At 40.1% G+C, this 13780-nt stretch overlaps 1 protein-coding gene across 4 annotated transcripts in view; it reads left to right on the top strand.

Annotated features, from left to right (window-relative positions):
• Positions 1 to 13197, top strand: part of SUPV3L1 (Suv3 like RNA helicase) — a 20433-nt gene extending 7236 nt beyond the window's left edge. For 3 of the 4 annotated variants that reach the window (XM_071438425.1, XM_071438424.1, XM_071438426.1), the window contains 12 exons: positions 1304 to 1418; positions 2020 to 2188; positions 3547 to 3658; positions 3948 to 4025; positions 5081 to 5172; positions 5995 to 6175; positions 6603 to 6696; positions 7478 to 7697; positions 8601 to 8681; positions 10166 to 10342; positions 11894 to 12042; positions 12385 to 13197. In XM_071438425.1, the coding sequence (XP_071294526.1) occupies positions 1304 to 1418; positions 2020 to 2188; positions 3547 to 3658; positions 3948 to 4025; positions 5081 to 5172; positions 5995 to 6175; positions 6603 to 6696; positions 7478 to 7697; positions 8601 to 8681; positions 10166 to 10342; positions 11894 to 12042; positions 12385 to 12880 (1964 nt within the window). In that variant the 3' untranslated portion in view covers positions 12881 to 13197. Of the gene's footprint in view, positions 1 to 1303; positions 1419 to 2019; positions 2189 to 3546; positions 3659 to 3947; positions 4026 to 5080; positions 5173 to 5994; positions 6176 to 6602; positions 6697 to 7477; positions 7698 to 8600; positions 8682 to 10165; positions 10343 to 11893; positions 12043 to 12384 lie in introns of those variants that run through there. The other variant, XM_071438427.1, reaches the window with a different exon arrangement.
• Positions 13198 to 13780: the final 583 nt, after the last annotated feature.

A 13780-nucleotide genomic window follows, 5' to 3' on the forward strand; every position in this document is an offset into this window, starting at 1 on the left:
CATCCTGTGTTGGCAGGACCAGCGATGAACTGAGAGGTGAGGCCAGCTGGGAGCCCCAGAATCAGCTTTTGTCCAGGGTTTGAGCTGCACACTCTGGGATTTAATGATGGCATCTTAAAGGTTGCAGTGGCTGCTAGTTTTGTCTTAAAATGTAACTGTGTAGATTTGAAATGTTGGCCATCTTAGGAAATTGTCTCATTGTATTTCTTGTGCATAAAATATTCCACAGGGTTTTCTCATTTCTACTCCTTATCTGGTTATAGATGAGCATTATGCCCTATAACTCATATACAGAAATACTGACATTTTTAAATTTGAATTTTGCTTGTCCAAAGATGATAATTAAATACTACAGTTTTAAAAAAATTCCACAATAATTTTTATTAATTGAATAATTCTCAATTTAACCTCCCCCAAAATCAAACATCATCCCAAACAAAATGAAGACACTCCAACAAACTCCAAACCACTGCTTTTTCCTTTTGTGTGTGTATGTTTGATAGTAGTTTTTTAGATCAGGACAGTTCTATGAAATTCTAAGAGAGCTGGACAGTAGGAGTGTGACCTGAGATGAGACCTTTAACACCCACATATCTACTGTGCAAACATTCAGAAGAATGAACCTGGATTTCTGTGCTGAGTTGATTTTAGAGTTTAGAACAGCATTCTAAGTTTTGGTAGCTTGGAGAAGCTGCAAATCTGTTTGTTCATTCTTAAAAGCACTTTAAAAGATTCCTCTCTCTCTCTCCTCTCTCTCCTCTCTCTCCTCTCTCTCCTCTCTCTCCTCTCTCTCCTCTCTCTCCTCTCTCTCCTCTCTCTCCTCTCTCTCCTCTCTCTCCTCTCTCTCCTCTCTCTCCTCTCTCTCCTCTCTCTCCTCTCTCTCCTCTCTCTCCTCTCTCTCCTCTCTCTCCTCTCCCTTCCCTTCCCTTCCCTTCCCTGGATTTGGGAAGAAGGGGCTAAAATCTTCTTAGGACAGAAAAGCTGTTTCTCATCCAGCTTTTCCACAGTTTCTCATTTTTACTTAGAAGTTCTGTAGGCAAATAGGCTGAGCAGAATGAATATACTGAAATGAGATGCACTTTTTCATGTTATTGTGTTGGTATTCATTGCTAAATGAGTCCATGTACTTGTGTTAGTTTCCCTTTCTGCCCCTGAGGTGATTATTGAATTTTGTAGAGAGCCAGAATTGCAAGGAGTACATAAGTGTGGGGTGGAAATGGTAGAAAATACTTTTCAAAGTTTTTAATGAAGGTAGACACTCAGACAAGCACAGAAACTTTCTGAAAAGGATTTGTCCTTCCAGGTCACGTGGATGATCTGTTCCCATTTTTCCTGAGGCATGCGAAGCAGATCTTCCCCATGCTGGACTGCATGGATGATCTGCGCAAGATCAGCGACCTGAGGCTGCCCCCCAACTGGTCAGTGTGCTCCACTGGCTGCTCTGGTTCCTTTTCTTACTGCCATGGAATTCCAGAGTCTGTGGATTCAACATTTTCAGTGCTCTTCTCTGGTTTTGCAATAATTTGTCTCAGGAACTCTTGTATTTTTTACAATGATTTAAAAAAAAAAAAAGATCATGTTAGGTATGAAAGTCACTGAGTCGGTGTTGTTTTTCCAGGAAAATGTTTTCTGATAATGTGTTTGGGAGGTAGCACATCAAAACATTAAAATATTGATAAGCTCAAGGAGAGAGAATTGCAGGAATAATGAGAATTATTTTGAACACAGTGTGTGAATTTCACTCTGAATCTTTGAAAGCATTGTGTGACTTAGAAGATCAATGTGTAAGACACAGTAGCCTCTTTATACTGTCTCTAAGAACTTGATATTTCTGCTTTCAACACACATTAAAATTATTAATAAATAAACGCTTAAGATAATTTCAAGTTTCTCCTGAGTCAGTAGCCAGATAATGTTCAACAGATCTGCTTTTTTCTCATTTTTACTTAGAAGTTCTGTAGGCAAATAGGCTGAGCAGAGTGAATATACTGAAATATACTTTTTTTGTCTTTGCTTTAGGTATCCAGATGCCAGGGCTATTCAGAGAAAGATAATATTCCATGCTGGTCCTACAAACAGTGGAAAAACTTACCATGCTATCCAGAGATTTTTGTCAGCCAAATCTGGAATATACTGCGGTCCACTAAAACTTCTGGCTCATGAGATCTTCCAAAAGAGTAATGATGCTGTCAGTATGTCAAATTACTTACCAACACCCTTACTACTGGAACAGTCTCATGAATGCAAGTCTGTCAAGTTCTGTGGTGGCCCCAGGTGGTCCTGGAGCCCTTGGCTCTGCAGTGGTGTCAGCTCATGTAGAATCAGTTGTGCATTTCTGCTTTAGCTGCAGAATGGACCAGTGCTGTCCCCAGAGCCTGTGCTGTGCAATCATCCCTGTAACTGCCTCTGTTCTTCTGGGATTTGTTGCTTCCTGGATTAGCCAGGTTCTGCTATTAGGTTTTTCATGCCTTCTTTTGCCCATGACCTTTATTATAGCTTGTACACAAAAAATTACTCTTGCTTAACTCCCCTCAGCCTTCTGCTTCAATGTATAAATATATTTCACTTCACCATCCTTGAAAAATTCTGCAGATTTAGTTGTGTTGAAGAGCAGTGCTGTATATCAGGTCCCTAGAGGAAATTCTCATTAGTGTTTTATGTTGCTTTTGGCATATTTTGGGGGCTCCTCACCAGTGTGTTTCCAGCTGCAGAGAGCCAGACCAGTTCTGAAGCACTGCAAGCAGTACAGTACAGTACAGTAGTGATGTTGTGATTTCTCTTTTTTGATGTAGAATTTGTAACTCCTAGTATCACTCTGTCCAAACAGCACATCAGAAAGATTGTTTAGTCCTGGGAGGCAGCTGTAATGCAGCACATGGATTCACAGAGTGACTGTGGGTACAGTCAGTGATGTTCCTTGCTAGGGATAACTGAACTTTTCTCCCTTGTGTTTAGTGTGTCTGAGAACTTTTCAGTGGCTGCTTCCTGGATTATGGATCATGTTTGGGCCCTTGGAGCTTGAACAGGGCTTCCAGCAGGGCTCTGCAGGGGGCTTTAGGTATGGATGGAGCAGCCATCAGCACCAAGGAGGGCAGGGCTGGCAGGGTGGTGGCCTCAGCTGTGTCTCACAGCTGGTCCTATATATAGAATATATAGTATGAGCTCTTGCTGTGTGAGCATAAGGCAGCAGGGCAATTGCCAAAGGAACTGGAGCTTGCAAGGCTCCTTCACTGCTGGGCCTTGTTTTATGAGCCCCTTGTACTCTTCTAACAGTTCTTTGGTGGCAGATGTGACAGCTCTGAAATGTTCAGGGGAAGATGTCACCTCCTGCAGGAGTAGGGGAAGGTATCAAATTACAGATACCATCTCTTCATTAAACCTTCACTCTGACAGGACTCAAATACAAGGCACAAGTCTCTCAAGGCTGAGTAGTTATTTCCTGGATAGCTTCTTTTACACTACTGTAAGAAATTGTTTTTGTCCTCTTTGGAAAGGGGATTCTCTCATGTTCAAGAATCTTACCCTGAGATTTCTGAATGCCTTTAGAACGTGCCCTGTGACCTGGTGACAGGAGAAGAGCGTCTGTTTGCCAATGAAGACTCCAGACAGGCTCCTCATGTCGCGTGTACCATTGAAATGTGCAGCACTAATACACCTTGTAAGTGCACAGAATTGTTTCTGTGGTATCCTTGTGTGCTATTGTGTGTGTTATTCCTTGGACTCAAAAGTAGCTGAGCTCTTCTTTTTCACTCTTATTTCAACAATTCCTGAACTATGATAGAGCAGTTCAAGAACCATGGATCATCTCAGAACAGCTTTTTGGTGATAGAGGATTAGCTTTGTTTGAGCAACCACTTTTAGGAAACCTTTAAAATTCCTTCATGTCTTGTACTACTGTTCTAGATGCTCTTCCTTGGTGCATCATATTTTTCTTCTTTTGTTTTAAGATGAAGTTGCTGTGATTGATGAAATTCAGATGATCAGAGATCCTGCCAGAGGCTGGGCTTGGACAAGAGCCCTTCTAGGTAAGCTTGGTTGTGTTGGCAGTGAATTAGCTCAATGGCACATGAAATACAAACTTAGCAGTCAGTAGAGTCATTAGTGGTTATGTGATACAAAATAAAAGTATTTGTTTTTCATGTCTTCTCACAGCAAGTTAGAGAGATACTCTGCCTCAAAGGATTTGTCTGCATGACAAGAAGCTACCTGTCATGTTTTGCTTAACAAATGGGTCTTTAAAATTTTGTTCAGATGCCTCTTTTATTTTTCCTTCCTTGGATAATAAGGAGTCTTTACTACCTTGTCCTTTTACATTGACTATTTTCAAGAAGTAGGCTTTTCTGTTCAATTAAAACACCAGTTTTTGAGATACTACCTTTGTAGAGATTGTGCTAAATAATGGTAACTTTAAATATTTTATAGTGTTAATTTCAAATGGCTCATTTATAGAGCTGCATCAGTCTGTTCTGTTCTTACAAGAATGCTTATTTTGATAATTTTAGAATTTTTCTAGAGGAATTTTTTAAACAGTTTTCCTTGTATTTGGAACAGAAGTTTGGAATCTGATTCCCTCTTGACCCTTTCTTTCATTGCTTTTGATTCTAAGTTCAGCAGATTTGTCACACTTCCTTTACTTCCTGTTTTTCCCTTTTGTGTTCTGACTGAATTAGAGGTGAATTCATGCAGAAAACAGAACTCCTCAGTTCTGCTATGGTTTGGGAGTTAGTAAAGCATGAGTAGTAAGTAAAACATCCCCAAAGCTTTGCTCCATTTGTTCAGTGGCTGAGGATACCTCTTGTTTTGGCTGAGAGGGTGCACAGAGGTATTGGCTGCTCTCATTATCACACAGATGAATTGTCAATATCACCTGCTGGTAAGGGATCAAGAGCAGCTCTAGGGAAATGGTGTATTGTGGGAGAGGCTTTAGGTGCAGGTTTGGGTTGTTGAAGGAGGTGAAATACAGTCTTTATTGTGTTTAGCAACCAAAATATGATATTTTGATACCTTAAGAGCCAGCTAAAGCTACTGTTGTATATAAACAAGTAATATTTTGCTTTTTATTTTACTGGGCTTTGTTCAGGCCTCTGTGCAGAAGAAATCCATGTTTGTGGAGAACCTGCTGCTATTGACTTGGTCACAGAGCTCATGTACACTACAGGGGAGGAAGTTGAAGTAAGTAATTCTGAGAAGCTGTGAACACAACATCAGGTTCTCTTTGCTTTCCTGTAAAACAGGAAAAAATGCAGGGTGCTTTTGGGGGTATCACTGCTCAAAGTTGTCCAGCAGGAAGTCTTGTGTGATGGTGTTTGCAGGGGTCTTAGGATGAGGAAGGAGATGAGAATGTTGACTCCATGTTTCAGAAGGCTTGCTTTATTATTTTATGATATATATTATATTAAAACTATACTAAAAGAATAGAAGAAAGGATTTCATCAGAAGGCTGGCTAAGAATAGAAAAGGAATGATCACAAAGGCTTGTGACTGACTGAGACAGTCTGGACAGCTGGACTGTGATTGGCCATTCATTAGAAACACCCACATGAGACCAATCCCAGATACACCTGTTGCATTCCACAGCAGCAGATAATCATTGGTTACATTTTGTTCCTGAGGCCTCTCAGCTTCTCAGGAGAAAAAATCCTAAGGAAAGGATTTTTCAGAAAATATCATGGCTACAGTCTTGTTAAACTGTTTCTCAGTTTCTGTAAAGCAAAGATGTTGCAAAGTTCTTTCCTTCCCTTTTTAAATAGTGGTAGTGTTTTTCTGTAAGAAGGTAAGTGGTTTGCTGAGTTCCCTTTAGGGGATGCTGCAGCTGGTACAGCTGTTTATGGGTTTTTACAGCTCTCATCTTCCAGGGGGGCACGGTGCTCTCGAGTTTGCTGACTTTGCAGGATGTGTTGCTGGTTAGTCTCTGATGATAGAATTTGATATGATAGATCTGATATGATAGAATTTGAGTTGAAAAAGTGCCCTTTTTGACAACTTGAATTGTAGGTCCGAAGCTACGATCGCCTGACTCCTCTGGCTGTGCTGGATTATGCCTTGGAGTCCCTGGATAACCTCCGTGCTGGGGACTGCATTGTCTGTTTCAGTAAGAATGACATTTACTCTGTCAGCCGCCAGATTGAAGCCAGAGGATTGGAATGTGCTGTCATCTATGGCAGTCTGCCACCAGGTAAAGCACTGTGCTTTTATTGTTAAGGGAGTGTTCTGCTTTTGTGCTTTCCTTAGGAGAAAACCCCCTTGTACTGCTTGCTGTATTTTAAAATAAAGCAGTGCTACTTTCCTAGTTTTGCTTCTTTATATAGCTAGAGAAAGTAATCAGCTTTCATTGACTGGTGTTTTAATCTTGGGATTAGACCTTTATTATGTACTTAATTTTGATCTTCAGATAGTTGTAATTAAATGAGGTCTATCCACAGCTCTGGGAATGATTTAAATCCCTCCTGCCTCTTCCCCCCATCTGTGGCCAAATATCAATCCAATAGCAATTTATTTCTTTTATTTTTTTTTTCTCAGCCTATTATAATTGGACTTAGTGATGTGTTGTCTTTATTATGTATGAAGTTTGCTATGTGAAGTGTTCTGTCATTCTATTTTAGGAACAAAGCTTGAACAGGCAAAGAAATTCAATGATCCTGATGATCCGTGCAAAATTTTAGTTGCTACAGATGCAATTGGAATGGGACTCAATTTGTAAGTACTTGCAGCAGGTTATGGTACTTTTATTTTCATTGGGTCTGATGGCCACATTAATTTCTTTGCTTTTTGTGTCCCCAGTCTGATTGTTGTTAACTCATCTAAATATCTGCTGTATCTAGATAACACAGTACATACATTTCAGTTTTGAAGTAGTGATCAATTTGGTTAGGCAGAACTAAGCTTTATTTTTAAAACTGGTTCCTAGAACTAAATGGCTCCCTGGGCCTAATTCAGTGTGATGGTTGGCAGAACTAAGCTTTATTTTTAAAACTGGTTCCTAGAACTAATTTGGTTAGGCAGAACTAAGCTTTATTTTTAAAACTGGTTCCTAGAACTGAATGGCTCCCTGGGCCTAATTCAGTGTGATGGTTGGCCGTGGATGACAGGCCCTGCTGGATGAACTGGAGTCAAATGGGCTGGGTTGTCAGAGTCATCATTCTCTTGCATTTCTGAAATACAGAGCAAGTTCAGCCCAGTGCCAGATGTATTTCATTGCTGAAGGACATGCAGTCCCATCATTACAAACTACTGTGGCAGGTGCTGGTGAATGGATTGGAAGGCAATTAGGACATGATTGATATGTGCAGGGATGATTATTCTCCTGCCAGTAGCCTTCTCCTGCCCTTTAGAATATGCTATGTCCCTAAGTAGTATCTGTGATACCCTAATTTATAGAGGAGAAAAACACCTTATAAAAAAGCAAAAGCTTTAAATCTTCATATTGGAAATAATTTGCAAAAAAGGATTCCTCTTTGTTTTTGTTGAAATATTTCAGGTGTATAAGAAGAATAATTTTTAACTCCATAGTGAAGCCGACTGTGAATGAGAAGGGGGAGAAGGAAATAGACACCATCACCACCTCTCAGGCGCTGCAGATCGCGGGCAGGGCCGGGCGCTTCGGCTCCTCCTTCAAGCAGGGCGAGGTCACCACCATGCACCACAACGACCTCGCCCAGCTCAAGGAGATCCTCAGCGAGCCTGTGCCTCCTGTCCAGGTGAGAACCTCAGTACCCAGCCTAAACACCTGTGCTCTGGGCCTGGATTGTGATATTCTGATCCCATATTATGTCTCCTTCTGTTTGCAACCCATAAAAATGAGTTGTGCCAGAGTGACTTGGGATATACGTCCCATTTGGAGACTTGTGGCATTCACATTCTCTGAAAAAATTCCTTCACCCAGGGTTTTTCTCCTGGGAAGCTGAGAAGCCTCAGAGAAAAGGAAATCAATCCTTATCTCATTTGCTTCTCCTGTGTTGTGCTGGTGTGGAATGTGTTTGGAGATTGTTTACCCACAGTTCCATTGGATTCTGCTGGGAGTTGTTTTCACTCTTTGGCCAACCAGGGCCAAACTGTGTTGAGACTTTCCAGAGTCAGGAGTTTTCATTATTATCTTTTTAGCATTCAGTAAGTATCCTTACTGTATTCTTCAGTATAGTATAGTATTCTTTAATACTATACTATACTATAGTACAGTATTATACTATCATATATATATAATATATAGTATAATAATATATATAATATGTAATATAGTATAATAATACTACCCAATAGTATATATAATAGATTATTATACTATTATATTATTATAATATAGTATAATAAAGTAATTAGCCTTCTGAGAACATGGAGTCAGATGCATCATTTTCTCCCCTCATCAGTGGACCTGCATTTACAATAGGGACTTGCTGTGCTGCTTTTATATTAAATCTGCTCTTTTAAGAATTAAAAGCTCAAGCACAAAAGCTCTTAAGTTTCAGCTGAGTGTGCTAAATAAACTGGAGTCTGCAGGGTTCTTTGATTTCTTGCATTTTGTCTTTCAGTGTGTTATTTCTGGTGCATTAACTTTAAAACAATATTAAGAATTAATGAAAGTTTTTTCTTTCTTTTCCATTTAGGCAGCTGGCCTACATCCTACTCCTGAGCAGATAGAAATGTTTGCTTATCATCTTCCTGATGCCACTCTATCCAACTTAATTGTAAGGATGATCAAAATATTAGCTTCTGCTTTAAAAATGGAGTATAACTAATAGTCCTTGCTTTGTACAAACCTGCCCTTGGGAGGCCTGACAGACAGCCTTGTGTGTATTTTTTTATCAATTGGATTCTTCTCTCTGCCACACAAGTGACTGCAGATAGGTTTAGGATGTTCAACTTCTCTCTGCTAAACTTGGAAGTTTTGAAACGTGTCAGTCATTTTTACACGTGTTTAAAACTGTGCAGCAGCTTTTTCATTCCAGCTTTTCTGAATTTTAAATGTAGATCTTTAGGTCTGAGGCTGAAGATATTAGAGATCTAAATTTAGATAAATTATTTAAGAATTCCTAGAAAACTGGTCATGACAGATTTCTACACATCTGAAAGCTACCTGATTGTTTTTCCTGTTTCTCTGGATTTTGTGGTTAAACTGTGTAACTTTTAGAAAACTGATTTTGTGGGATTGATTTGATCTCCTCTTTAGATAGATACCAGTTCTTTTGGATATACAAAAACATTAAAAAATAGAAATTAAGATTCCAATACTGTACTGAAAAAACCTTATCACAGCTTTTAGTAAACTGAGAAATCCTTGGCAGCTTTCATGGTTTTAAATGTGCATTATTGTTCCTGCTGATCTGCTGTTATGTAGCAAAATGCAGATTTCTAACCTTGAAATAAAAGATTAAACCTGGAGATCTTTTGGAAGAGTTAGCCTGGTCAGGTAACAGCACATCTTTAAAATATTTAAATTAGAAATTCTGGGCTAGCATAGTAGTGTTAAGATAAAAACCTTGTGTTGTTTTTGATCTCTTAAATATTCAGACACATATTTAATTTAAAAGCTCATAGTTTATTTAAAGATGTTTTTAAAAAATCTTTCAAAGATTTGCATTAGAGAAATTATTTTGGGGGCCCATAAAATTCCCCCTGCAGGGTGCACTGCATCTTCCATTTCTCCAGACCTTGAGCATGTCTCATATTTTCTTTGAACTCCTCTATTGCAATACTAGATTTAGCTTGTGTTTTCTTTCTTCCTAAAATAGATCTGATCCTGACATTGAGCTAAAAATACCTCAATTATTGAATTGGGTACTGTAAAGGTAGCTTTTTGGGTCATGCTAGTGCCAAACCTGGAGAAATTTCTGAACATAGTGGTGACTGGTTCCTGTGATAGTGTTCTCTGTAACTAAAATGTACCCTTCCAGAATTTTGTTATTTAGGAGACTGATTGAAAGTGTTTAAATAAAGTATAGTGTGTTGTGTCTTCGCCTCTGTGTTGGAGAATTTAATGCAAATTCTGCTAAAAGAGCAGGGGGAACTCCCCTGCCCACTTTTTTATTACTGCTGCCAAATGTGATGGTTTTTAATTGTTCTTTCAGTATAGCTAGTCTTTCAAACTCTAAAGAATTTTTTGGTTTGGTAAGACAAAGTTGAACAAACCTCTCCTGTACTAACATTCTTACATTTGGTTTTATTTTCCCAGGATATTTTTGTGAGCCTCTCCCAGGTCGATGGGATGTACTTTGTCTGCAATATTGATGACTTTAAATTTCTGGCAGATATGATTCAGCACATTCCACTCAATCTGAGATCACGATACGTCTTCTGCACTGCACCCTTGAACAGGAAAGAGCCTTTTGTGTGTACCACTTTGTTGAAGGTCAGCTAGTTTTTTCCCTCAAAAAATGTGGTGTTTATATTGTACCAAGAGGGTTTTGGTGCACTGGGACTGTATCTAGCTGCTGGATTTGTTGTGGGCTTTGCTATCAGATCATTTGAAACCATTCTAAAGTGCTTGGTAGTATAAGGGATATAAAATAGCTAGACATGTATTGAATTCTTCACTGTTTTTATTGACCAGAGCTTTTAACCTCTGAAAACTGCTTCTCATGATGGAAATTAAAGTTGGGATAGCTTTTCTGCTGATTGCCTCTGAGAATCCTACTGCTTGTCCTTGTCTGTGAGCTCTGAACTGGGAGAGATGATGAGAGTGGTGTTCCCTGGTCACTTGTGCACTGTTAAGCTTTGCCACCAGCATGTTCCTAAAATCAGTCATTAAAAACCAAGTTACTGCTCCTTTGAGCTGTTGGCTTGCCAACAGAAGAAGAGAATGTGGGATTAAGGGTGATTGCTGATGCTATAATACAGTTACACAGCATTTAAACCTCAGAAAACACAGAGCTGTAAGTTGCTCTCAGAATTATGTCACTGTGCTTTTCAGGCCTGGATGAATTGGTTTTTGCTGTGCCCCAGGAGTGATTATTTTGAGGAATTTCTAGTTAGCTGACTTTCCAGTTTTGCAGGTTTAATAATAACATAACTTGGGACTGTTGCTTTGTTAGACAGTATTTTCATTGTTCTCTTTTTAAAGACTGCATTAAACCTTTAAAATGAAATAGTATAAAAATGAAACTGATGTGGTGCCCGCATGTTACAAATATTAGAACCCTGCTTTTCAGAAATGGCTAATAATCTTTAAAAAATGAGTGATTTAATAAAGAGTTGAAAGAAGTGCTTCCTTAAGAAAATGATGAGCTTTTGGATTCCAAGTAGTGAAGGTGCAGAAGGGCATAATGCAGTGTTAGAGGGTGGTAGGCTGTTGTGAATGCTTGTGTGAATCTAAGCCCCATTCATTAGCCAAGAAAACCCACTTTAGTATCAGCCAGATAGGAAGCACTTATTCCTAGTCATGAGTACTCTTGAAAATTTTAGATTTGAATCTTACTTGACTTGTTTTTCTGTTAGTTGAAGAGCTGAGGTGTCTGGGTTTCAGAAGAGTGGATTTCTAGGGCAGATTAATCTGTGGGTAGTGTGTTTCCTAAACCAGGGAATACATTTAATAGTCCAAACTCTGGCAACCCTGAAACAAGATAATTAACCAAATAGGGAGAGGAGGATTAAAAAAGACACAAAGTCCATCTGCTTTGCTAGATGCAGTCAAATGCCTTCAGTGTTACACTTTTCTGGATAGCTCTGTGCTTTTGTTGCTTAACTCTGTGCATGGCCCATGGACAAATTGTGTTAATGAGGCCCTGGAAAGGAGAGGTGACTCCTGTGTTGAGTAATTAAGTAAAAGAATGTGTGGCATTTGGGTTGTGTAAAACAAAGCAGGTGTTTTATGCAGTATTCTATACAGACTCTGGGGAATTTAACTCTTTGGGGATCTCTTCTTTCCTGCTGGAGGACCTGCCTGAATGTGTTTGTTTTTCAGTTTGCACGGCAGTTCAGTAGAAACGAGCCGCTGACCTTCGACTGGCTCTGCCGGCACACCAAGTGGCCCTTGGCTGCTCCAAAGAACATCAAGGAACTTGTACACCTCGAAGCTGTGCATGATGTTTTTGACCTCTATCTGTGGTTAAGGTACTGTCTTTGTGCTTGAAGACTGTTTATTTTTTTCCTGTTATTTATGACTTGCAGTCCTAGAAGTGCAGTGTCTTCAAGCCCACATGTAGGTGGTGCAGGATGGGCTCCTTTGGCCTTTTAGAGGATCTTGACAAATCAATGTTGAGGGAGTGAGTTCTGCAGACAGCAGTTTGTGATTGACAGAAGGAGAAGGGTAGAAACAAGGACTGGAGAAGCTGAAATGCAAATTAAAATATGTATTCCCATGCAACATGTAATGGATATTCATTTTACTTAGTACATATCCCATTTTTGTCCCAGTGAGAAGGTTTAATTGTGTGTTCTTTTGCCTCTCTTCAGTTACCGCTTCATGGACATGTTCCCTGACGCTGCCCTTGTAAGGGACATCCAGAAGAAACTGGATGACATTATACAGATTGGTGTCTGCAACATCACAAAGCTGATCCGAGCTTCCCAGTCTGCAGCTGCCCCTGGCACAGCTGAGGTGGTGTCAGAAGATTTTCCTCTCTCAAGGACTCAGAGGGAGCCCAGGGCGGTGTCAGAGCGCCACGGTGCAGCCTCCACAGAGGCTCTGTCCACCGCAGTGGAGGCTGCAGGGCTCAGAAGAGCCAAGAACGTGAGACCCTCGCGGCTGGGGGGCAGGCAGGAGGAGCTGAAAAGCTATGGACGGGGATCCCTTGCCAACAGACTGCTGAGGGAGGGACTTCTGACACAGGAAATGCTGAGACAGCTGGAGAGTGAGTGGCAGGATCAGCACAGGAATGGTAGATATGGCTTTGGCTCAAAAAGAGATGATCAGCATAGTTCAAAGGAAACGAGAAAAAAGAGAAAATAGAACCGTGCCCTAATTCTGTTTAGTTTTTATTCATGAAATAAAATACTATTTTAATAACTTCTTTGGCATTTCATGTCTACACTGCTGCAGCTCCTTGATGCTTTTCCTTCTCCTGTGACCGGTAATGTGAAGCACTCAGAGAACTGGACTCTTCAAAGCTCAGAGGCCATAAGTTTGTTTTAACCACTTAGCTGTACACTCTCAATCATGGTGTTCAGCATCAGTGTATGATCTACTGCTGTGTGAAAATTTGAACTTGGTGTCTTCTTGCAAGATATCCTCTCATCATCAATAAATGTCAGAAATTTCACTAGTAATGAATTAGCTACTCATTCCACCCCTTCCCAAAGGGCAGAGTTTAACAGACCACAAACAAGTGATGAACAGCCTGGAACAAAATTGGCTTAGAATGGTGATAGGAGTCATGTGCCTCTAACCATTGTGTCCTGTGAAAATGTGTAAGGAGGTTAAAAGCATTTGTGCTAATGTGTCAGGAGTGACGGAATTTTGGCCACAAGAATTTTGGAGTGAATTTCAGTTCTGTAATCTGAGGGGTAATTGTGATGCTGCGTGATTTGGTTTTCATATGAGCAGCTTTAAGGTGTGCTTTGGAGCTCCCAGTTTGGATGCTGGAAGTGGAAAGACTCAGATGCTGAAACTGCTGTGTGTTTACAGAAATGGGTTTCAGCACTTGTACATGTTGCTGGGCTGCCTGAGGAGAATAATGCTGTGTACAAGTGCACAGGTCCTGCTTGTGTCAGTGTTGGGAAACCTTTAAGATCCTGGCTGAGTTTCATTGTCAAATACCTGACTTTCTGAAATGATCAGCTGTGGTTCTTTGCAGGCTGAAGTTTGCTCTGAATCCCCTTTTCTTTCTCCTGGTATCAGTCCCTTATGCTG

Source organism: Agelaius tricolor, unplaced genomic scaffold, assembly GCF_023055355.1.
Source record: "Agelaius tricolor isolate 1412-34295 unplaced genomic scaffold, bAgeTri1.0.p SCAF_13, whole genome shotgun sequence".
Classification (NCBI taxonomy): Eukaryota; Metazoa; Chordata; class Aves; order Passeriformes; family Icteridae; genus Agelaius; species Agelaius tricolor.